General features: G+C 45.7%; 1 protein-coding gene across 1 annotated transcript; it reads right to left on the minus strand.

Moving 5' to 3' along the window:
* Nucleotides 1-5,303: 5,303 nt before the first annotated feature.
* Nucleotides 5,304-7,165, minus strand: LOC134911755 (uncharacterized). Its single transcript, XM_063919804.1, has 2 exons — nt 6,818-7,165; nt 5,304-5,830 (listed from the first exon to the last, which is right to left on the minus strand). Exons 1-2 carry the CDS (start codon nt 7,148-7,150, stop codon nt 5,450-5,452), a joined length of 714 nt encoding a protein of 237 aa, XP_063775874.1. The 5' UTR covers nt 7,151-7,165; the 3' UTR covers nt 5,304-5,449.
* Between the last annotated feature and the right edge of the window lie 18,403 nt (nt 7,166-25,568).

Consider the following 25,568-nt stretch of genomic DNA (forward strand, 5'->3'; position numbering starts at 1 on the left):
GAAAGAAAAAAAAAACCACGGGTAGGTGGTATACAATTATGGATGGACTGCCGAGTGCCGACACAGAGGTAGCTACAGCCGTGGACTACCGTACTGTACTGTGTCTGCTGCTAATATAGACTGGATGATAATGAGATGTAGTATGTATAAAGAAGAAAGAAAAAAAAAACCACGGGTAGGTGGTATACAATTATGGATGGACTGCCGAGTGCCGACACAGAGGTAGCTACAGCCGTGGACTACCGTACTGTACTGTGTCTGCTGCTAATATAGACTGGATGATAATGAGATGTAGTATGTATAAAGAAGAAAGGAAAAAAAAAACCACGGGTAGGTGGTATACAATTATGGATGGACTGCCGAGTGCCGACACAGAGGTAGCTACAGCCGTGGACTACCGTACTGTACTGTGTCTGCTGCTAATATAGACTGGTTGATAATGAGATGTAGTATGTATAAAGAAGAAAGAAAAAAAAACCACGGGTAGGTGGTATACAATTATGGATGGACTGCCGAGTGCCGACACAGAGGTAGCTACAGCCGTGGACTACCGTACTGTACTGTGTCTGCTGCTAATATAGACTGGATGATAATGAGATGTAGTATGTATAAAGAAGAAAGAAAAAAAAACCACGGGTAGGTGGTATACAATTATGGATGGACTGCCGAGTGCCGACACAGAGGTAGCTACAGCCGTGGACTACCGTACTGTACTGTGTCTGCTGCTAATATAGACTGGTTGATAATGAGATGTAGTATGTATAAAGAAGAAAGAAAAAAAAAACCACGGGTAGGTGGTATACAATTATGGATGGACTGCCGAGTGCCGAGTGCCGACACAGAGGTAGCTACAGCCGTGGACTACCGTACTGTACTGTGTCTGCTGCTAATATAGACTGGATGATAATGAGATGTAGTATGTATAAAGAAGAAAGAAAAAAAAACCACGGGTAGGTGGTATACAATTATGGATGGACTGCCGAGTGCCGACACAGAGGTAGCTACAGCCGTGGACTACCGTACTGTACTGTGTCTGCTGCTAATATAGACTGGATGATAATGAGATGTAGTATGTATGTATAAAGAAGAAAGAAAAGAAAAAAACCACGGGTAGGTGGTATACAATTATGGATGGACTGCCGAGTGCCGACACAGAGGTAGCTACAGCCGTGAACTACCGTACTGTGTCTGCTGCTAATATAGACTGGTTGATAATGAGATGTAGCATGTATAAAGAAGAATGAAAAAAAAAAACCACGGGTAGGTGGTATACAATTATGGATGGACTGCCGAGTGCCGACACAGAGGTAGCTACAGCCGTGGACTACCGTACTGTACTGTGTCTGCTGCTAATATAGACTGGATGATAATGAGATGTAGTATGTATAAAGAAGAAAGAAAAAAAAACCACGGGTAGGTGGTATACAATTATGGATGGACTGCCGAGTGCCGACACAGAGGTAGCTACAGCCGTGAACTACCGTACTGTGTCTGCTGCTAGTAGACTGGATGATAAATAATGATATAAAAAATATATATATATCACTACTGCAGCCGGACAGGTATATATTATATAATGACGGACCTGCTGGAGTGGACACTGTCTGTCAGCAGAATTAGTTTTTTAATTTTTATAGAATAAAAAAACACCACACAAGTCACACGACGAGTGTACTTTTTCAGGCAGACATTCAATCACAATATACTATACTGGTGGTCAGTGTGGTCAGGTCACTGGTCACAGTGGTCAGTGGTCAGTCACATTGGCAGTGGCACTCTGGCAGCAAAAGTGTGCACTGTTTAATATGTACTCCTGGCTCCTGCTATAACCTATAACTGCTCCCCAGTCTCCCCCACAATTAAGCTGTGTGAGCACAGTCAGATATTATACATAGATGATGCAGCACACTGGGCTGAGCACAGATATGGTATGTGAGTGTGACTGAGTCACTGTGTATCGTTTTTTTCAGGCAGAGAACAAGAACAGAACGGATTATTAAATAATAATAAATTATAAAACTGCACTGGTGGTCAGGTCACTGGTCATCAGTCACTAGTATAACTCCTCCTAAGCTCCAGTAAGTAAATGAAGTGTCTCACTCTCACTCTCCTATCTATTTTAATTTCTAAACGGAGAGGACGCCAGCCACGTCCTCTCCCTATCAATCTCAATGCACGTGTGAAAATGGCCGCGACGCGCGGCTCCTTATATAGAATCCGAGTCTCGCGAGAATCCGACAGCGTGATGATGACGTTCGGGCGCGCTCGGGTTAACCGAGCAAGGCGGGAAGATCCGAGTCGCTCGGACCCGTGTAAAAAAACATGAAGTTCGGGCGGGTTCGGATTCAGAGAAACCGAACCCTCTCATCTCTATTGTTAATCCGGCCCTGACTGTGGGTGTAAACCCTATTTACAGAAATAGACTTAAATCCCTGTGCACAGGTCAGGTTTTGTTTACCACACACTTGCAAGTGTTAGTAATAAGAGGTATACCATTGCTAACCTAAAATAGTGATTGGGACATACTAGTATTAATAGCACTGTTGTGATATGTTATATAAGCTATAGATAAAGTAACTCACTTACTGTTGATGAGACCACTGTACTGAACGTGTTGTGTTTGTTACAAGTGCAGAATCATTATTGAGGTGACCTGTTTATTAACCAGGTGTCTGACAGCATAGAGAAATTCAGGGGTTCTCGCCCCAGCGATGTAGTACACATGTAGATTGTAATAATTGTGGAATAATAAAAGACCCTGATTGCATAGCCCTATTGTTACTTGCTCCTTGAGTCCCCAGCAGGTGTCTCTGAACTGCCGGATAACAAGAACTGGGGTTTCCCTGCACCGATAAGGTGATCGCACTCACACTCGGGCCGGGTGTGTCACACATGCAGTTTACACATAATAATGCCGGCTGTCACGTGACTGACTTTTAGTTTCACTGTTACATGTGTTTTTAATTGCAATGTTTAATAATGATTTCTATTTTTGCTTCTAGTTTCCCACTAAAGCAAAGGAGTGGAAAGAAATGGCCCAGGACTTTGAGGATTGCTGGAATTTCCCCAATTGCGGAGGTGCCATAGACGGCAAGCATGTCCGCATCTCTCCTCCTAGAAAAAGTGGGTTTCTTTTATAACTATACAGGTTATTATAGCATAGTCTTGATGGCTATAGTTAATGCTAACTATGAGTTCATATTTGTGGATGCGGGGAAAAATTGGGGAGCATCTGATAGCGGATCAATCAAAGACATTGTATTTTATGAGAGGCTGCTGTGCAGCCAATTGGACCTCCCAAATGCTGAGGACTGCAGGCATGGCCTGAACCATGTGTTTGTGGCAGATGAGGCCTTCGCTCTGCACAAGCACATCATGAAACCCTATCCACAAAGGAACTTATCCAAGGAGAAACGCATTTTCAATTGTCGGCTCTCAAGGGTCCACCACATAGTTGAAAATGTATTTGGGATCTTGAGTATTAGGTTCTGAATTTTCCACTCTGCTATTGGCCTAAGGGTGGATATAATAGACTGGGTTGTGATGACCTGTTGTGTTCTACACAATTATCTGAGGCGCAAGACTGGCCCCGAAATGCCCTCCATCTACTACTTCGGGCGCAGAACCATGATGTAGACTCTGCCAGGTTGCCTGTTGATGCCAACAACCATGATGTGGACTCTGCCAGGTTGCCTGGACTTGAAAGGTCACAGTCCACACCTAATTCCACTTTAAAGGCTAAAAAGGTCAGAGACGACTACCTGACCTTTTTTAATGGAGCAGGTGCAGTGGATTGGCAAGACTCCTACATTTAACTGCTTTTATGTTTGCTAGACATTACAAATGCTTGATTGGTTTTATTTTATTGTATTTTTTTTTCAATATAAAAATGTTTCTTGTTTTAAACTTCTGTTGTCAGAGTATGTACATGTGTGTGTTTTGCATGCATGTTATAAAACAACGTAGCCATGAAGAGCTTTGGGGTCAAGTATACCCAGAACAAGTGAGGACAAATGGGGTAAAACAATGTGGACCAAATCAGACATACCAGCAAAAATGTCCAGCATTTACCATCACCTTGGAGTTAGGATTGTCCTCACTTATCCTCCCATAAAGAAGAAGTTTTTTTTAAGGGGGGATAAGTGAAGACAAATGGGGTCCAACAGTGTGAACCAAGTCAGGCATACCTGTAATGGAATTGGTATGACATCTCGGCAGGCCGACATCCCAACAGTCATAATCCCAACATTGGGATGCCTGCCGCCGGAATGCTGGCAGTGGGGCGAGAGCCAAGAAGCCCCTTTGTAGGCTCGCTGCATTTGCCATGCTGTGGGCCCTGGTGGCGCGCTTCGCGCGCCACAGTTATTTATTCTTTGTTGTCATGGACATACACAGAGGGAGAAAATGTTTGGGATTGTGGTGGTCAGGAACCCGGCGTCGATATTCTGAGTGCCAGGATCCTGAACACCAGGATCTTAACCACATCCCCCTGTAGTAATTGTCCCTGCTAGCATTCCCTTGAAGTTAGGATTGTCCTCACTTATCCCCTCAAATTGATAAACCATAACAAATACACAACACTTTTTTTTTAAATAATTTACTTATTAATATATATTAATTTTTTACAATTATGCAACTGGATTCATCAATATGCGTGAGGCCAACGATTGTCTGTTGAGCAAGGAATTTTCAAACAGAACAATGAAGAAACAGGCATAAAAAAGTACAGTAAAACCAGTAACAATGATGCCATCCAACTTGGGCAAGGAAGAAAGCCAACGAATTTGCAGACAGTGTCCTTTCAAGGAACACAGGAATGACCAATATCCCAGTGTTCAAAAGTCCAGGACAAATGATGTCTCGAAACCATCACTCTGGTAACTATGAACACGGTGAAGTCCTTTGTAACAAAAGAGTTGAGAAAACAAAGAAGAACAATTTTACCAACGGAAACTAAAAAATAAAAATAAAAATAATTTAACAATTAATAAAAGTAGCCTGGTTCTCTGGGGGAGAGAGAGGGGGGTGTACTTAGCAGTGCTGAGTACAATCCAGTGGACAGAGGGGGTAATTCAGAGGTGATCACAGCAGCAAATTTGTTAGCAGTTGGGCAAAACCATGTGCACTGCAGGGGGGCAGATATAACATTTGCAGAGAGAGTTAGATTTGGGTGCTTTATTTTTACACGGCAATTTAGAGTTCAGTTTGAACACACCCCACCCAAATCTAACTCTCTCTGCACATGTTATATCTGCCCCCCTGCAGTGCACATGGTTTTGCCCAATTGCTAACAAATTTGTTGCTGCGATCAACTCTGAATTAGGCCCAGAGTGCTTGTGGGAGGAGTGGGCAGAGTGGGTGTTGGTGGGGGTCCTGGCAGAAAAAATGGACAATGTGGCAGAGGATTACCCGACGGATAATAGTAGGGTTGGTGGTAAGGATACTGGGGTTATGGGGCATTTCGTGCATGCCGCATAGGATTTGGCATTAGATCCAGGTCATCAGAAAGTTCATTATCCTCGACCCTTTTTAATGCATCAAATACTATGCGCTTGAAAGTTCTACAAACACTTTTGGGCATTCCACGCATCTGAGAATATATCATATTTGAAAATTGACAAGTGCTGTCCGGTGGCCTATTAAGCATTTCCTCCGCCCACTGGATAAGTTGAACTGAGCTGGTGGCCGAAGAATCAGAACTCAATGATGAAGTCTTTCGTCTCCGCCTTGGTGGTGCTGTTGACAGAGACTCTGCTGACTCCTCACCACTGCACTCCAGTTCTGTTGCCTCTGCTGCGGAAGTGTCCACTACCAGCTCCAGGGTAGAATCCTGTACGAAAACATTAGGATGTTGATAAACAATGATAAAGTTAGACATTTTAATGTGTTTTAATTTACCAGATTAAGGGTCCCCTCCTCTTCTTGTGTTTTAGGAGATTTTGAGTGAGAAAAAAACATTTTGCTATCGCTAATGCATCCCTAATGCACACTGTAGTGTTATTTTTCACTGAGTGCATTAGGGATAGCAAAATGTTTTTTCTTACTCAGAATTACCCCTCCCTTTTAGCACCTGAGTAACATCACAATCTGATTGAGCAGCTTGCCAATAAATGTGCATTGCAGTTTAGAGAAGCATAGATGGGTCAGCATTAGGAGGGATTGCTGAAACCAGAGTGCCATTAGGGAAGCTAGGGGTGTCTCCAGGTAAGCTGGCTCTCAGATGCTGTAGGAGCTATTATCATGTGGCCTTACACTGGGCTATTAGACCCAGACATATCTGTAATTATTTATGGGGTGAGTTTGGGGTGCGGTGCCCCCTGTGCTGGTGTGGCTGCTTCAGGTTGGCCCACCCTAACACTTTATTGACACTTATGTTTTTCCCTATCACATTTTATATATTTTTGTATTATTTTAATCACACTTCTCACCTACATAGCACTTATGTGCTTCTTATAACCCTTACTAATTTTCATCTGTGTGCTACCCAGGGGTGGCTAGCCTGTGCTGACATGATGTGGTCCCACACCCTGGACCCATACCTACTATTAGGGACCCTCAGTGACAGAGACGCCTTGCTGTTTGGCCTGTGGGCTTAGCCCTATATCTGCAGATATATGCAACCAAGATTTCTGTATTATCTGATATTATGTAGTATTTTCCACTCAGTGTGCATCAGGGATAGCAAAATGTTTCTATCTTACTCAGAATTACCCCTCCCTTTTAGCAACTGAGTGACATCACAATCTGTTTGAGCAGCTTGCCAATAAAAGTGCATTGTCTTAGGAGACTCTTCATTCAAGCTACCCTGTCCACGTACCCTCGACTCTTTCTCCAAAAGGAACTTCATCTGTTCATAGTACCATAGCGTTGGCTTGTAAACATCATCAATCCCGGCACCTGAACGTTGGGACTCGATCACTCGTGTGTGTTCCTTCTTGAACACCGTCCGCAAATTTGCTATCTTCTTCTTCACCCAAATTAGATCGGCATCACTGTTATGGGCTTTGCTGAATCCCACCAATTGTCTGTAGGCCTGATCCTTTTTCTGTCTGTTGGAAAAATCCTTGCCTTGGACCTTCCACAGACAATCGCTGGCCCAATACATATCAATGAATCCAGTTGTGAACACTCGGTCCATGTAAGAAGCCATTGCTGTGAGAAAAATAAATAAACACTATTTAAATAGAAAGCCAAAACTTTAAATAAAAACATGTTGACACTCAGATTGTAAAAAAAAAAAAAACATGCTGCAACCAGACACAAATTAAACATGCTCCCCCCTTTCTCCCCAGGATAGTGCCCTTTACAATGCCTGAGTAGTTATAGTCAGTGGCAGAACTATCGCCAGTGCAAGCTGTGCCTTTCACTGGGGCCCGCCACTGTCAAGGGGCCCAAATCCAGAACGGCATGTAATAAGTCAAACTGACTCATTACATACCGTGTGTGCTGCGGGCCACCGCCGCCCGCAGCACACAACCGCCCGCCGAGGAGAGGAGCGCAGCGGCCATGGGGAGGGGGAAAGGAGGAGAAGGGAGGGGGACTTGGATCCGCAGCAGCGCAAGGTTACCGGCTGCACTAAACACTCTTTCGGAGTACACAATGGAGGGGTGGCAACTTAGGTAAAATAAAGCCAGTTTGTGCAAGGGCCTCCAAATTGCCTCTTTTTCCTGCCAGTATATGTACGGACTGTCTGACATGCCTACAGGGATGCTTTCACTCATATAATCCTCCACCATTCTTTCAATGGTGACAGAATCATATGCAGTGACAGTAGATGACATGTCAGTAATCGTTGGCAGGTCCTTCAGTCCGGACCAGATGTCAGCACTCGATGCAGACTGCCCTGCATCACCGCCAGCGGGTGGGCTAGGAAATCTTATCCTTTTCCTTGCAGCCCCAGTGGCAGGAGAAATTGAAGGAGGAGCTGTTGACGGGTCACGTTCCACTTGAGTTGACAATTTACTAACCAGCAGGTCTTTGCACCTCTGCACACTTGTGTCTGCTGGAAAGAGAGATACAACGTAGGCTTTAAACCTAGGATCTAGCACGGTGGCCAAAATGTAGTGCTCTGATTTCAACAGATTGACAATCATTGAATCCTGGCAAAGCGAATGAAGGGCTCCATCCACAAGTCCCACATACTTTGCGGAATCGCTCCATCTTAACTTCTCCTTCAATTTCTCAGTTTTAGCTCCTCCTTCAATTTCTCCAGCTGCTTCTGCAAAAGCCTGATGAGGGGAATGAGCTGACTCAAGCTGGTAGTGTCTGAACTGACTTCATGTGTGGCAAGTTCGAAGGGATGGAGAACCTTGCACAAGACGGAAATCATTCTCCACTGCGCTTTAGTCAGGTGCATTACCCCTCCTTTGCCTAAGCTTGAATGGCCTTTTGCTGCTCCTCCATCCTCTGAAGCATATAGAGTGTTGAATTCCACCTCATTACCACCTCTTGCTTCAGGTGATGACGGGGCAGGTTCAGGAGTATTTTCTGGTGCTCCAGTCTTTGGCACGTAGTGGCAGAATGCCGAAAGTGGCCAGCAATTTTTTGGGCCACCGACAGCATCTCCTGCACACCCCTGTCATTTTTCAAAAAATTCTGCACCACCAAATTAATTGTATGTGCAAACATGGGACATGCTGGAATTTGCCCAGATGTAATGCATGCACAGTATTGGTGGCATTGTCCGATATCACAAATCCCCAGGAGAGTCCAATTGGGGTAAGCCATTTTGCGATGATGTTCCTCAGTTTCCTTAAGAGGTTGTCAGCTGTGTGCCTCTTATGGAAAGTGGTGATACATAACGTAGCCTGCCTAGAATTGAGTTGGCGTTTGCAAGATGCTGCTACTGGTGCCGCTGCGGGAGGCCATACATCTACCCAGTGGGCTGTTAGAGTCATTAGTCCTTAGTCCACCTTGTTCCACTTGTCCACATGTCCATGGTTAAGTGGACACTGGATACAACCGCATTTTGTAGGACACTGGTGACTCTTTCTGACGTCTGTGTACATTCTCGGTATCGCCTGCCAAGAGAAGTGGAACCTAGATGAGATTTGATACCGGGGACACACTATTTCCATCAATTCTCTAAGTGCCACTGAACTAATGGTGGATACCGGACGCACCTCTAACACCAACATAGCTGTCAAGGCCTCAGTTATCCACCTTGTAAAATGATGACTGCTGTCATATTTCATCTTCCTCACAAAGGACTGTTGGACAGTCAATTGCTTACTGGAAGTAGTACAAGTGGTCTTCCGACTTCCCCTCTGGGATGACGATCGACTCCCAGCAGCAACAACAGCAGCGGCAGGAACAAAAGCAGACGTACCACTCAAGGATCCTCCGGAGGAATCCCGGTTAGGAGAGAACTCCTCAATCTTGACAGTGACATGGCCTGCAGGACTACGGTTGTTCCTGACTGAGGAGGAAGTTGATGTTGAGGGAGTTGGTGGTGTGGCTTGCAGGAGCTTGGGTACAGGAGGAAGAAGGGATTTAGGTGTCAGTGGACTGCTTACGCTCTTACCCAAAGTTTCACAACTTGACACTGAATTATAACGTGAGGTATAAGGGAGGATGTTCCTAGGTGGTTAACATCCTTACCCCTGCTTATTACAGATTGACAGAGGCATCAGATGGCTTGACACCTGTTGTCGGGATTTGTGGAGAAATAATTCCACACCGAAGCTGTGGCTTTTTTGGTAGTTTACCCAGGCATCGCAAAAGGCTTCTTCGTGCCAAGGACAACAGGTGTCTCCCCCGGTTCCTGACTTAAACAAACCACATTACCATCAGAATCCTCATCGTCAACTTCCTCCTCAGCGCCAGCAACACCCATATCCTCATCCTGGTGTACTTCAACAGTGACATCTTCAATTTGAATATGAGGAACTGGACTGTGGGTGCTCCTTCCAGCACTTGCAGGGGGCGTGCAAATGGTGGAAAGAGCCACCTCTTCCCGTCCAGTGTTGGGAAGTTCACGCATCGCAACCGCCGACACACTTGGACTCTCCTTGGGGATTTGTGATACTATCTCAGAGCGCACAGTTCTTTTCTGTGCTCTTTCCAGCTTAACTCTTTTAATTTTTCTAGCGAGAGGATGAGGGCTTCCATCGTCATGTGAAGCTGAACCACTAGCCATGAACATAGGACAGGGTCTCAGCTGTTCCTTGCCACTCCGTGTCGTAAATGGCATATTGGCAAGTTTATGTTCCTCCTCAAACCATTTCAAGTTATTTTTTTGGTTCTTTTTACTGAACTTTGGCTTTTTGGATTTTACATTCCCTCTCCTATCACAATGGGCATCGGCCTTGGCAGACGACGTTGATGGCATTTCATTGTCTATGTCATGGCTAGTGGCAGCAGCTTCAGCACTAGGAGGAAGTGGTTCTTCTTGATCTTTCCCTATTTTCTCTTCAAAATTTTTGTTCTCCATTATTTTTTGGGAGTTATATGAGACAATATGCGTCAGAGGAATGGCTGGAATTACTGATGACACAGGACACTACCACTGGTCTGATGCAGCACAACACATTGTTGTTATAATTATTATACTGCAGCAGTGGACATATAGCAGCAGCGTATATCATCACTGGAATTACTGTTGACACAGGACACTACCACTGGTCTGATGCAGCACAACACATTTTTGTTGTTCTAATTATACTGCAGCAGTGGACATATAGCAGCAGCGTATATCATCACTGGAATTACTGTTGACACAGGACACTACCACTGGACTGATGCAGCACAACACATTTTTGTTGTTCTAATTATACTGCAGCAGTGGACATATAGCAGCAGCGTATATCATCACTGGAATTACTGTTGACACAGGACACTACCACTGGTCTGATGCAGCACAACACGTTGTTGTTATAGTTATTATACTGCAATAGTGGACATGTAGCAGCATAGTATATCGTCACTGGAATTACTGATGACACAGGACACTACCACTGGTCTGATGCAGCACAACACGTTGTTGTTATAATTGTTATACTGCAGCAGTGGACATATAGCAGAAGCGTGTATCGTCACTGGAATTACTGTTGACACAGGACACTACCACTGGTCTGATGCAGCACAACACGTTGTTATAATTATTATACTGCAGCAGTGGACATATAGCAGCAGCGTATATCGTCACTGGAATTACTGTTGACACAGGACACTACCACTCATCTGATGCAGCACAACACGTTGCTGTTATAATTATTATACTGCAGCATTGGACATATAGCAGCAGTGTATATCGTCACTGGAATTACTGATGACACAGGACACTACCACTGGTCTGATGCAGCACAACACCACTTTATACAGCTACACTGGATATATGGCAGCAGAGAACACCAACACTGTGAATGGCTAGACTGATGCAGCACAATACACTGACTACTACACTGGACTGGTCTGCACAACACAGCACCACTTATACAGCTACACTGGATATATGGCAGCAGAGAACACCAACAATGTGACTGCCTGGACTGATGCAGCACAATACACTGAGTGACTACACATGGACTGGACTGAGCAGCACAACACTTCCCACCCCACTTTCCCGCCCCCACACAGACACTGAACACACTGAGGACACGTCCTCTCACTCTCCGAGATTGGAGTGAAAATGGCCGCGACGCGCGGCTCCTTATATGGAATCCAAATCCCGTGAGAATCCGACAGCAGGATGATCACGTTTTGCCGCGTTCGGGTTTCCGAATCTGGCAGGAAAACCCGAGCCGGGCTCGGATCCGGACTCGGCAGGCAAAGTTCGGTAGGGTTCGGTTCTCTGAGCACCAAACCAGCTCATCTCTAGTGGAGACAGTAAGTATAATCTATTCTTTCTTTCTTTCTTTCTTTCTTTCTATTCTGTCTGTTTGCCTTAATGTGTAAAAAGTGGACGCTGTCTGCCGTAATGTGTATAAAGGGGTACGCTGGCTGCCATTATGTGTAAAAAGGGGACGCTGTCTGCCGTTACGTGTAAAAAGGGACGCTGTCTGCCATAATGTGTAAAAAAGGGACGCTGTCTGCCGTTATGTGTAAAAATGGGACGCTGTCTGCCGTTATGTGTAAAAAGGGACGCTGTCTGCTGTAATGTGTATAAAGGGGTACGCTGGCTGCCATTATGTGTAAAAAGTGGACGCTGTCTGCTGTAATGTGTAATAAGGGGGGCGCTGTCTGCCGTAATGTGTATAAAGGGGTACGCTGGCTGCCGTTATATGTGTAAAAAGGGGATGCTGTCTGCCATTACGTGTAAAATGGGGACGCTGTCTGGCTGCCGTTATGTGTAAAAAGGGACTCTGTCTGCTGTTATGTGTAAAAAGGGGACGCTGTCTGCCGTAATGTGTAAAAAAGGGGACCCTGTCTGCCGTAATGTGTAAAAAGGGGACGCTGTCTGCCATTATGTGTAAAAAGGGGACGCTGTCTGCCATTATGTGTAAAAAGGGGACGCTGTCTGCCATAATGTGTATAAAGGGGTACGCTGGCTGCCGATATGTGTAAAAAGGGGATTCTGTCTGCCATTATGTGTAAAAAGGGACGCTGTCTGCTGTTATGTGTAAAAAAGGGACTCTGCCGTAATGTGTAAAAAGGGACGCTGTCTGCCATAATGTGTAAAAAAGGAGACGCTGACTGCCGTAATGTGTAAAAAGTGGGACGCTGTCTGCTGTAATGTGTAAAAAGGGGACGCTGTCTGCCGTTATGTGTAAAAAGGGGGCGCTGTCTGCCGTAATGTGTGAAATGGACACTGTCTGCTGTAATGTGAAAAAAATGGGACGCTGCCGTAATGTGAAAAAAAAGGGGACGCTGTCTGCCATAATGTGTAAAAAGGGGAATCTGTCTGCCGTAATGTGTATAAAGGTGTAGTGGTGCTACTGGTGTAGTGGTGCTACTGTGTGGCGTAATTTGAATAATGGAGACTACTGTGCACCGTTATATGAATTGGTATTATTATTTTGTGGCCACACCCCTTCCCCATGAAGCCACGCCCCTATATTTTTTGGTGCGCGCCTACGGCACTCACTGTTCCTGTTTTACATAGAGGGGGAGGGCTCCGATGCCGTTTCTTGCACACAGCACTAAAATGTCTAGTTACGACACTGTTGCTAGGTATCCATGGCCCTGAGCAGGACCCCCTCACCAGATCCTCTCCAGGGGTGAGGGGGTGGACTTGGATGGGATGAGGGGGGTCCAAAGCTTTTTGTCGCACCTGGGCCCACCGCTCGCTAGTTCCGCCACTGGTTATAGTGCCCCTTATAATGCCAGAGAAGTGCCCTTTATAATGCCAGAGAAGTTAAGCTGCGTCAGGTACAGCCGCACACGTTACGCCAGGTAAAGCCGCTTATACACATGTTGCACCAGGTAAAGCTGCTTATACACATTTTTGCGCCAAGTAAAGCCGCTTATGCACACATTGCACCACGTAAAGCCGCTTATACATACATTGTTCCAGATAAAGCCGCTTATATGCACATTGCATCAGGTAAAGCCCATTACACACATTGCACCAAGTAAAGCCACTTATACACAAGTTGCACCAGGCAAAGCTGTTTAAACACACATTGCGCCAGGTGAAGCCGCTTATACACACATTGCACCAGGAAAAGCTGCTTAAACACACATTGCACCAGGTAAAGCCGCTTATACACATGTTGCACCAGGTAAAGCCGCTTATACACATGTTGCACCAGGTAAAGCCGCTTATACACACGTTGCGCCAGGTAAAGCCCATTACCCACGTTGCACCAGGTAAAGACGCTTATACACACATTGCGCCAGATAAAGAAGCTTATACACACATTGCACCAAGTAAAGACCATTACCCAAGTTACATCAGGTAAAGCCACTTATACACACATTGCACCAGGTAAAGCTGCTTATACACACGTTGCACCAGGTAAAGCCGCTTATACACATGTTGCGCCAGGTAAAGACGTTTATACACACGTTGCCCCAGCTAAAACCACTTATACACATGTTGCGCCAGGTAGTGCCGCTTTTACACAAATTGCACCAGGTAAAGCCGCTTATACACACATTGCACCAGGTAAAGCCGCTTATACACATGTTGCGCCAGATAAAGCCGCTTATACACACGTTGCGCCAGGTAAAGCCGCTTATACACACACGTTGAACCAGGTAAAGCCCATTACCCAAGTTGCACCAGGTAAAGCCACTTATTCACATGTTGCACCAGGTAAAGCCGCTTATACACATGTTGCGCCAGGTAAAGCCGCTTATACACACATTGAACCAGGTAAAGCTGCTTATACACATGTTGCACCAGGTAAAGCCGCAAATATACATGTTGCACCAGGTAAAGCTGCTTATACACATGATGGGCCAGGTAAAGTTGCTTATACACACATTGCGCCAAGTAAAGCCGCTTATGCACACGTTGCACCACGTAAAGCCGCTTATACATACATTGTGCCAGATAAAGCTGCTTCTATGCACATTGCATCAGGTAAAGCCCATTACACACATTGCACCAAGTAAAGCCGCTTATACACATGTAGCACCAGGCAAAGCTGCTTATACACACATTGCGCCAGGTGAAGCCGCTTATACACACATTGCACCAGGAAAAGCTGCATAAACACACATTGCGCCAGGTAAAGCCACTTATACACACGTTGAACCAGGTAAAACCCATTACCCACGTTGCACCAGGTAAAGCCGCTTATTCACATGTTGCACCAGGTAAAGCCGCTTATACACACGTTGCGCCAGGTAAAGCCGCTTATACACACATTCAACCAGGTAAAGCCCATTACCCACGTTGCACCAGGTAAAGCCGCTTATTCACATGTTGCACCAGGTAAAGCCGCTTATACACACGTTGCGCCAGGTAAAGCCACTTATACACACATTGAACCAGGTAAAGCCACTTATACACCCTTCACCAGGTAAAGCCGCTTATACACACGTTGCACCAGGTAAAGCCGCTTATACACACGTTGCACCAGGTAAAGCCGCTTATACACACACGTTGAACCAGGTAAAGCCCATTACCCACATTGCACCAGGTAAAGCCGCTTATTCACATGTAGCACCAGGCAAAGCTGCTTATACACACATTGCGCCAGGTGAAGCCGCTTATACACACATTGCACCAGGAAAAGCTGCATAAACACACATTGCACCAGGTAAAGCTGCTTACACACATGTTGCAACAGGTAAAGCCGCTTATACACACGTTGCACCAGGTAAAGCCCATTACCCACGTTGCACCAGGTAAAGATGCTTATACACACATTGCGCCAGGTAAAGATGCTTATACACACGTTGCGCCAGTTAAAGCTGCTTCTACACACATTGCACCATGTAAAGCTGCTTATGCACATGTTGCACCAGGTAAAGCCACTTATACACACGTTGTGCCAGGTAAAGACGTTTATACACATGTTGCCCCAGCTAAAACCACTTATACACATGTTGCGCCAGGCAGTGCCGCTTTTACACAAATTGCACCAGGTAAAGCCGCTTATACACACATTGCACCAGGTAAAGCCGCTTATACACATGTTGCGCCAGATAAAGCTGCTTATACACATGTTGCGCCAGGTAAAGCCGCTTATACACACGTTGCGCCAGGTAAAGCCACTTATACACACGTTGAACCAGGTAAAACCCATTACCCACGTTGCACCAGGTAAAGCCGCTTATTCACATGTTGCACCAGGTAAAGCCGCTTATACACACGTTGCGCCAGGTAAAGCCACTTATACACACATTGAACCAGGTAAAGCCACTTATACACCCTTCACCAGGTAAAGCCGCTTATACACACGTTGCACCAGGTAAAGCCGCTTATACACACGTTGCACCAGGTAAAGCCGCTTATACACACGTTGAACCAGGTAAAGCCCATTACCCACATTGCACCAGGTAAAGCCGCTTATTCACATGTTGCACCAGGTAAAGCCGCTTATACACATGTTGCGCCAGGTAAAGCCGCTTATACACATGTTGAACCAGGTAAAGCTGCTTATACACATGTTGCACCAGGTAAAGCTGCTTATACACATGTTGCGCCAGGTAAAGTTGCTTATACACACACTGCGCCAAGTAAAGCCGCTTATGCACACATTGCGCCAGATAAAGAAGCTTATACACACATTGCACCAAGTAAAGTCCATTACCCAAGTTACATCAGGTAAAGCCACTTATACACACATTGCACCAGGTAGAGCTGCTTATACACACGTTGCACCAGGTAAAGCCGCTTATACACACGTTGCGCCAGGTAAAGACAATTCTACACACGTTACCCCAGCTAAAACCGCTTATACACATGTTGCGCCAGGTAGTGCCGCTTTTACACAAATTGCGCCAGGTAAAGCCAGTTACACACACATTACACCAGGAAAAGCCACTTATACACACGTTGTGCCAGATAAAGCCGCTTATACACACGTTGCGCCAGGTAAAGCCCATTACCCACGTTGCACCAGGTAAAGCTGCTTATACACACGTTGCACCAGGTAAAGCCGATTATACACACTTTGCGCCAGGTAAAGACGTTTATACACACGTTGCCCCAGCTAAAACCACTTATACACACGCTGCGCCAGGTAGTGCCGCTTTTACACAAATTGCACCAGGTAAAGCTGCTTATACACACATTGCACCAGGTAAAGCCGCTTATACACACATTGCACCAGGTAAAGCCGCTTATGCACACATTGCACCAGGTAAAGCCCATTACCCATACCTCCCAACTGTCCCGATTTTTGCGGGACAGTCCCGTTTTTTTGGGTCTGTCCCGTTGTCCCACCCGCAGGCCACAGTGTCCTGCGGTTGGGTGGGGGGGGCAGTTGGGTGGCTCCTGTACTCGCTGCTCTGCTTAGCATGTGCACAGCGTCTATTCAGTGGAGACAGGAGGAGAGGGGGCATGCCAGCAGCTCACGGAGCGCTGGGCATGCCCCCTCACTGACGAAAACGGAGGCTTGGCTCGCGATCGCGGGTTCTCCTGTGAAACCATGCCCCCTTTTCATAGGCCATGTCCCCTTTCCAGGGGCGCACACGTGTCCCTCTTTCTTAACTAAGAAAGTTGGGAGTTATGCATTACCCACGTTGCAACAGGTAAAGCCGCTTACACACACTTTGCACCAGGTAAAGCTGCTTAATCACCACAAAAACATAATAACACCCCCCCATACCTCCCCCCGCTGCTAATACAGCCTCATAGCAAACATAATAACACCTCCCCATCCCATCCCCTCGCTGTTAATACAGCCTCATGAAAGCATTACAAAAACATAATGACACCCCCCATCCCCCCACTGTTAATACAGCCTCATAGCAAAAACATAATTAATAACACCCCCCATCCCCCTTCCCCCCCTCTGTAAATACAGCCTCATAGCAAAAACTTAATTATTTACACCCCCCATCCCCCTCTGCTGTTAATACAGCCTCATAGCAGAAACATAATTAATAACACCCCCCATACCTCCTGCTATTAATACAACCTCATAACAAAAACATAATTAACCCCCCATCTCCCTCTGCTGTTAATGCAGCCTCATAGCAAAAACATAATTAATAACACCCCCCCCCCCCCCCCCCGCTACACTAGTGAACATACCAAAACTTGGACTCTGCAGTTTGCTGCTTCTGGCGTGTGTGGCACTGCTTGGAGCTGCTCAGCAAGTTGTGATGTGTGTGAAGGAGGTATTAGAGGGAGTAAGCAGCGGCTGAGGAGGGATCAGCCAGAGACAGGGGAGTGGTGGGTGACGTAAATCGCTATTCCCATCGCTCATTCCATACAGCGATGTGCTAAGCAATTTTACTAGGTTTTGCCTGCATGCAGGTCAATCTAGAATCAGCGATAGTGATGCGCGGTGCCGCGCATCACTATCGCTATGGGGCATACACACTGACCAATGTGTGCTTAATTTCTAAGCAATCTAGTCAGATGCCTTAGAATTTACGCATACATCTCTCCGTGTGTATCCCCCTTAAATCTATATATATAAATGCAACACTCACTCATCTAACCAGCTTATTCTCACAGACCAACTGGTAGGTTAAGGGATGGCTACTAAATAAGAAGACCATGAGTTGTGAAATTAATCCTAAATTACAACAGTTAGGACAAATAACATTATAAATAATATTTCTACCCTTGTATTACATGATTTATTTTGTAGGTGATTCTTTATTAAATGCAGGGCCACCTTCAGGGGGGTACTGTAGGTACTTCAGTCCCAGGCCCGGATAGTAAAGGAGACCCATGCTGTTGTAGCCTGTCTGCGATGGTTGTACCGATGACCTTTCCCTTCATCCGCGTCCCTTCCAACTTCACCCGAGGCTACACCCCTCTGCATCCCCCTATGTTTCAAACACCGGCCATCACAGCATCACACATGGAAGCTGCAGCAGCACCGCGGAAGGCTTCCTTAGAATGGCCCTCCCTCACCACATAGGGTCTCGGCACTCCAGCAGCTAAGGTAACAGGATCAAGGAGGAAACCAACGTGAGGGGGCAGGGACATCACTGTGTCTCAGGCAGTGTGCGGGTCCCACAGGGGGATGTGCATGGTATCACAAGTTACTAGTGTACTTATCACTGGGTGCGAGGCCACTCCTCCCTGGAATGAGGTATCCCTCCATCCTCCTGCTTAGTTAGAATGTGTGTTTACTTGGTACATCTCAGAATGAGCCCTGTGCTGGGTAAGTGGTAGGTTGGAGCTGTAGGGCAGGGGTCAGTTAGTGTCAGCAGTAGTACTAGTGGGTAACCTGGCTCACGTACAAGATCTGTGCAGTTTTGTGAGAGACCCCACTCTTCACATAGAAGACCCCTCTGGTTAGTTATTTTTATTACATGAGGTTACTTATTTTAAGTGATTTGCCCCATTTTTGATAGTCTGAGAGGAAGAAAAATTGTGATACCCCACCCTGCAGCGTGCATTGTGCAGTCTGACAGGTAGAGCGATGGCTGGGAGATGTTTTGTTCATATATTTGTAAATCCAGTCATAAGGACACGGAGACATGTGAGTTCACTGCTGTGCTGTTTTATTCCATCACCAACTCCAGGCACACTGCACACTGGACCACCCACTTCCCAGCATCCCCCTGGTCCCAGGGACCATCACTGAAGATTCAGGCGTACACATATTAGTAAGGGAGTGTCTACAAATATTAAGCATTCTAATACACTAACATCACATCCTCTTTTCTTTAAAGATAAGTCCTGTACGCTTCAATGCAACAATTAACAACGTCATATTAAGAACATCATCTAACACGTTTCAATGAATCTCTCAGGTCTGCGTATTTCCCTTTTGGGTCTTTCATACACAGTCTGTGTTTCATCGACCATGTTGGACCTTTCTAGAATCGTGGTTTGTTCACCATTATCAGGATTATCATACATGTCAGAAGAAGGGTATTCTTCAGTCATGTTGTCTTCATTATGGTTAGGTTGAGATCTTAAATCCACCCGATTTCTTCTTACTTCCGTCCCATGCTCTGTACGTATAGTATAAGATCTTGGTGCTACTTGTGCTTGCACAATATCTTTCTGCACCCAAACACCTTTCTCGTAATCTCTGAGATGAACTTGGTCACCCGATTTTAGATAGTGATGTGCACCGGACATTTTTCGGGTTTTGCGTTTTGGTTTTGGATTCGGTTCCGCGGCCGTGTTTTGGATTCGGACGCGATTTGGCAAAACCTCACCGAAAATGTTTTGTCGGATTCGGGTGTGTTTTGGATTCGGGTGTTTTTTACAAAAAACCCTAAAAAACAGCTTAAATCATAGAATTTGGGGGTCATTTTGATCCCATAGTATTATTAACCTCAATAACCATAATTTCCACTCATTTCCAGTCTATTCTGAACACCTCACACCTCACAATATTATTTTTAGTCCTAAAATTTGCACCGAGGTCGCTGGATGGCTAAGCTAAGCGACACAAGTGGCCGACACAAATACCTGGCCCATCTATGAGTGGCACTGCAGTGTCAGGCAGGATGGCACTTCAAAAAAAATAGCCCCCAAACAGCACATGATGCAAAGAAAAAAAGAGGCGCACCAAGGTCGCTGTGTGACTAAGCTAAGCGACACAAGTGGCCGACACAAACACCTGGCCCATCTAGGAGTGGCACTGCAGTGTCAGGCAGGATGGCACTTCAAAAAAAATAGTCCCCAAACAGCACATGGTGCAAAGAAAAAAAGAGGCGCACCAAGGTCGCTGTGTGACTAAGCTAAGCGACACAAGTGGCCGACACAAACACCTGAGTGGCACTGCAGTGTCAGGCAGGATGGCACTTCAAAAAAATTGTCCCCAAACAGCACATGATGCAAAGAAAAATGAAAGAAAAAAGAGGTGCAAGATGGAATTGTCCTTGGGCCCTCCCACCCACCCTTATGTTGTATAAACAGGACATGCACACTATAACGAACCCATCATTTCAGCGACAGGGTCTGCCACACGACTGTGACTGAAATGACTGGTTGGTTTGGGCCCCCACCAAAAAAAGAAGCAATCAATCTCTCCTTGCACAAACTGGCTCTACAGAGGCAAGATGTCCACCTCATCATCATCCTCCGATTCCTCACCCCTTTCACTGTGTACATCCCCCTCCTCACAGATTATTAATTCATCCCCACTGGAATCCACCATCTCAGGTCCCTGTGTACTTTGTGGAGGCAATTGCTGCTGGTGAATGTCTCCACGGAGGAATTGATTATAATTCATTTTGATGAACATCATCTTCTCCACATTTTCTGGAAGTAACCTCGTACGCCGATTGCTGACAAGGTGAGCGGCTGCACTAAACACTCTTTCGGAGTACACACTGGAGGGAGGGCAACTTAGGCAGAATAAAGCCAGTTTGTGCAAGGGCCTCCAAATTGCCTCTTTTTCTTGCCAGTATACGTACGGACTGTCTGACGTGCCTACTTGGATGCGGTCACTCATATAATCCTCCACCATTCTTTCAATGGTGAGAGAATCATATGAAGTGACAGTAGACGACATGTCAGTAATCGTTGGCAGGTCCTTCAGTCCGGACCAGATGTCAGCACTCGCTCCAGACTGCCCTGCATCACCGCCAGCGGGTGGGCTCGGAAATCTTAGCCTTTTCCTCGCACCCCCAGTTGCGGGAGAATGTGAAGGAGGAGATGTTGACGTGTCACGTTCCGCTTGACTTGACAATTTTCTCACCAGCAGGTCTTTGAACCTCTGCAGACTTGTGTCTGCCGGAAAGAGAGATACAACGTAGGTTTTAAATCTAGGATCGAGCACGGTGGCCAAAATGTAGTGCTCTGATTTCAACAGATTGATCACCCGTGAATCCTGGTTAAGCGAATTAAGGGCTCCATCCACAAGTCCCACATGCCTAGCGAAATCGCTCTGTTTTAGCTCCTCCTTCAATGTCTCCAGCTTCTTCTGCAAAAGCCTGATGAGGGGAATGACCTGACTCAGGCTGGCAGTGTCTGAACTGACTTCACGTGTGGCAAGTTCAAAGGGTTGCAGAACCTTGCACAACGTTGAAATCATTCTCCACTGCGCTTGAGTCAGGTGCATTCCCCCTCCTTTGCCTATATCGTGGCCAGATGTATAGGCTTGAATGGCCTTTTGCTGCTCCTCCATCCTCTGACGCATATAGAGGGTTGAATTCCACCTCGTTACCACCTCTTGCTTCAGATGATGGCAGGGCAGGTTCAGGACTGTTTGGTGGTGCTCCAGTCTTCTGTACGCGGTGGCTGAATGCCGAAAGTGGCCCGCAATTCTTCGGGCCACCGACAGCATCTCTTGCACGCCCCTGTCGTTTTTTAAATAATTCTGCACCACCAAATTCAATGTATGTGCAAAACATGGGACGTGCTGGAATTTGCCCAGATGTAATGCACGCACAATATTGCTGGCGTTGTCCGATGTCACAAATCCCCAGGAGAGTCCAATTGGGGTAAGCCATTCTGCGATGATCTTCCTCAGTTTCCGTAAGAGGTTGTCAGCTGTGTGCCTCTTCTGGAAAGCGGTGATGCAAAGCGTAGCCTGCCTAGGAACGAGTTGGCGTTTGCGAGATGCTGCTACTGGTGCCGCCGCTGCTGTTCTTGCTGCGGGAGGCAATACATCTACCCAGTGGGCTGTCACAGTCATATAGTCCTGAGTATGCCCTGCTCCACTTGTCCACATGTCCGTGGTTAAGTGGACATTGGGTACAACTGCATTTTTTAGGACACTGGTGACTCTTTTCTGAGGTCTGTGTACATTTTCGGTATCGTTACACAAAGGGGGCGACCCGGCACCGGTCTGAAAATAGTTTTTGATTACAGAAAAACCAAATTTGGACAATTTTCAAGTAAAATCTTTAATATAATGTCCAGTTTGGGGGTGCGCCCAGAGCCAGTGACATATGCATAAACAAAAGGGAGAAAGAAGAAGGCTCTTGTGTGGGCGCACTCATTAATGGTAGTTAAATAACTAGAATGAATAACACTAGGTTGATTAGTCAGCAGATAAAACAAAATTTATTTGGAAATATTAAGAATATAATTGCCCCTGGTTGAGGAGATGTGAATGATCCCAGATAAAAATGTTCTGGTCCTGCCTCAGGAAATGAGATGGAGAGGGGTAGAGACACTGCAAGTCATAAACCCTTTCTCACCCGGCCAGTACAGATGATCTGTATTAATGAGATCAATTAAGTCAATTGATTTTAGATTCTGTCATAATCCTAATGAAGGAATAACAGCTGTTTGGCAATAAGTGATAATAGAAACAAATCAACGGATATACCAGGGTAAAGAAAGAAAAGGATAGGAACAAATGGTGATGCTGCTGTTGGAGTCACATACCACACATCATATGCAATGATTGATGTTCTACAACACTGAGTATTCCCTGTGAGTCTCCACCTCAGGTACTAACTCAGCCCACACTGTTTCGCTTCCAAGATCGGACGAGATCGGGCATTAGCAGTGTGGTTTGATAGTAGAAGGATTTGGTCAGACGTCCAATGAGAGTGCACCTATATAGGGGGGGATAATTAGCTGGGTCTTATAGATATAGTGTGGATCTGCTTTTTGTGTTAGGCAGGAGACATCAAGTCCCACACCGGTGGTATTGTGTCCCTGGATCACAAATGAGAGTCCACGAAAAAGGAAGATATATGGATTTATGAGAAAAAAAACGAAGATATATAGATTTATGAAAAAAAAAAAAAAAACCCTAAAAAGGATAATGGAGATCAATTAGGCTGTAGTTATTAGGAACGGGTGATAAAAATTACCCGTCCGTATAGATACAAATGGATAAAGAAACACGGATCAAAAAATTTTTTTATATATATGTGTACATTGGTACTGATGTAAGGAACAGAAAATATGTCAAAGATAATTGTAGATACAAATAAATAGTACTGGTATATGCAATGAAATAATCACTAGTGACATGGGTGTCATTAGAAACACTTTGTGTGAATTGGAGCTGTTATAATCATTAGGATATAGGGAAATAGACATGAAATTCTCATATAACCCATGCAGCAATATGACAACAGGATCTGCAAGAGGAAAGTCAAAGAAGAATGCAGTATTTCTTTCCTATAAAATGCAGTTTTTAATCCTGATGCAATAAACTAAGATGCATAAGCCTGGAAAAAGGCATAAATGAAGCTGCACGGATATAGATACAATTTCTATGACAGCTGGGCAAAAATTAGCCCAAAATGGCAGGATGGAATGATCTGACCTGAGGCTAGGAGTGAATCACTTGCAGTTGGACAAAACAGGACCCATTGGAATGGAAAACATGTTTCACCCCTGTGGGGCTTGCTCACTTCCTGGGTCTGTGTGTGAAAAGCTAGGAGATTTATACCTCCTGATTAGGACTGTATCCAATGAAAAAGGAGGCTGGGTAATTGGTGTGAGTGGATGCTGTGAACAGCTGATATCTGCAGCCAGGGGAAGTGCTGGGACGGAAAGGAAACACTGAGGTCCGCGGCGCCATTTTGGAAGAGGGCAGTTAGCCCTTAGTTGTATGGCCATGGTTCTATAATGATGAAAATATAAATAAAATAAAAATAAATGAACGAAAAACAGACCTGGTGTGCAGTGTGCGATAGGTCTGCGACTGGACTGTATATGAAAATGGACCTGAAAAAAGGAGTCCATTGGTTGCGGCCACGTGATCGCAGCAGTCTGCAGTGACTGACATGGCCTGACCCTCTGCCCTGTCAGCATTCACCGGGCAGCGTGCATATAGGCGATTAGTGCGCCTTCAGATATAATAGCTGTCAGCGGTGTTTTTAGGTCCAAAAGGACGGAACAAAAACCGCCATTTTGGAATGGGGCAGATATGCCTTCGCCGAGCGACCAATGGGATACAGTTAGTAGGCTGGTTCAATGCGACCGCCGGGCAAAGTGTATAAGTGATTAGTGCACCTGCTGAGATGATAGCTGTAGGCGGACTAGGGGGGAAAAAAACATTATCGACCATTTTAGAGTGGGGCAATTATGCCCTTGTATGCTATTAGGATATTATTGATAAGCAGATTGGATATGGCATAAGATGTGGTATATATGGGTATGTTGGGGATGTGGGATGTGAAGGGATGTGACTATGGAAGTAGATGGACGGTTGTGATTGGCGATGGTAGTGACATGGGATTGTTTAGGCTGCGATTTGGGACGTGAAGTAAAGGAACGGATAGACTGGTGATGTGTGCCATGGTGTGTGCATGATTTGGTTGGGGCAAGTGAGTTGACAGGTGGGATGGGCTGTGGAGCGAAGGAAAATGGATAGGTATATGGGGAGGGAAATGGGGGGGGGGGAAAAAAAAAAAAAAAAAAGGGGGGGGTTGTGTTTTGGTTGGTGGGGGGGGGGTTTATTGTTTAGGGGGGGGGAGAAAAGGGGGGGGGGGTTTGGTATAGAGGTTAAGGGGTGGGAGGGGGGGGTGTTATGGGGGGTAGGAGGGTTTGTTTATTTTGTAGGGGGGGGGGTGTTTTAAGTAAGTTTTTATGGGGGGGGGAAAAGAAGGGGGGGGGGGGAATTGGGGAGTGGGGGAGTGAAAGTGGGAGGGAGGCGCTGGGTATTAATGGTGGGCTGGGTGGGTGGGTTGGAGTGTGGGGGAAAGGGGAATTAATTAGGGGGGATTTAGGGTGTTAAAGGGGGGGAAAAAAAGGGGGGAGGAGAGGGAAGTGAGGTTAGGGGAATAGTGCGGGGGGCTAGTGGGATGAGGTGGTTAGAAATTGTGACAAATGAACATAAAAGCGGGTTAAAAATATTAAAATACCAAATTGTGGTAACTGATTACTAGATATGTTGATGGGGTGTAGGTTTTACAAGAAAGCCCCATAATTGATATTCTCATTGAGTCCCAATGGTTTTAGGCTGCCCAGACGGAAAATCCATTCGCTCTCTCTTTTTAATAGTTCTTGAGTAATATCACCTCCACGGATGCCCAACTTAATAAGATCAAGACAAAAAACTTTCAGATCCTTGGTTGATCCTTTATGAGTGGAGTAGAAGTGTCTGGCGACTGAAGTAAGTTGTTTCATTCTGGTGATATCGTGTTGAGCATTCCTGATATTTCCCATGTGTTCTAAA

The sequence above is a fragment of the Pseudophryne corroboree genome, chromosome 4 (genome assembly GCF_028390025.1).
Source record: "Pseudophryne corroboree isolate aPseCor3 chromosome 4, aPseCor3.hap2, whole genome shotgun sequence".
NCBI lineage: Eukaryota > Metazoa > Chordata > Amphibia > Anura > Myobatrachidae > Pseudophryne > Pseudophryne corroboree.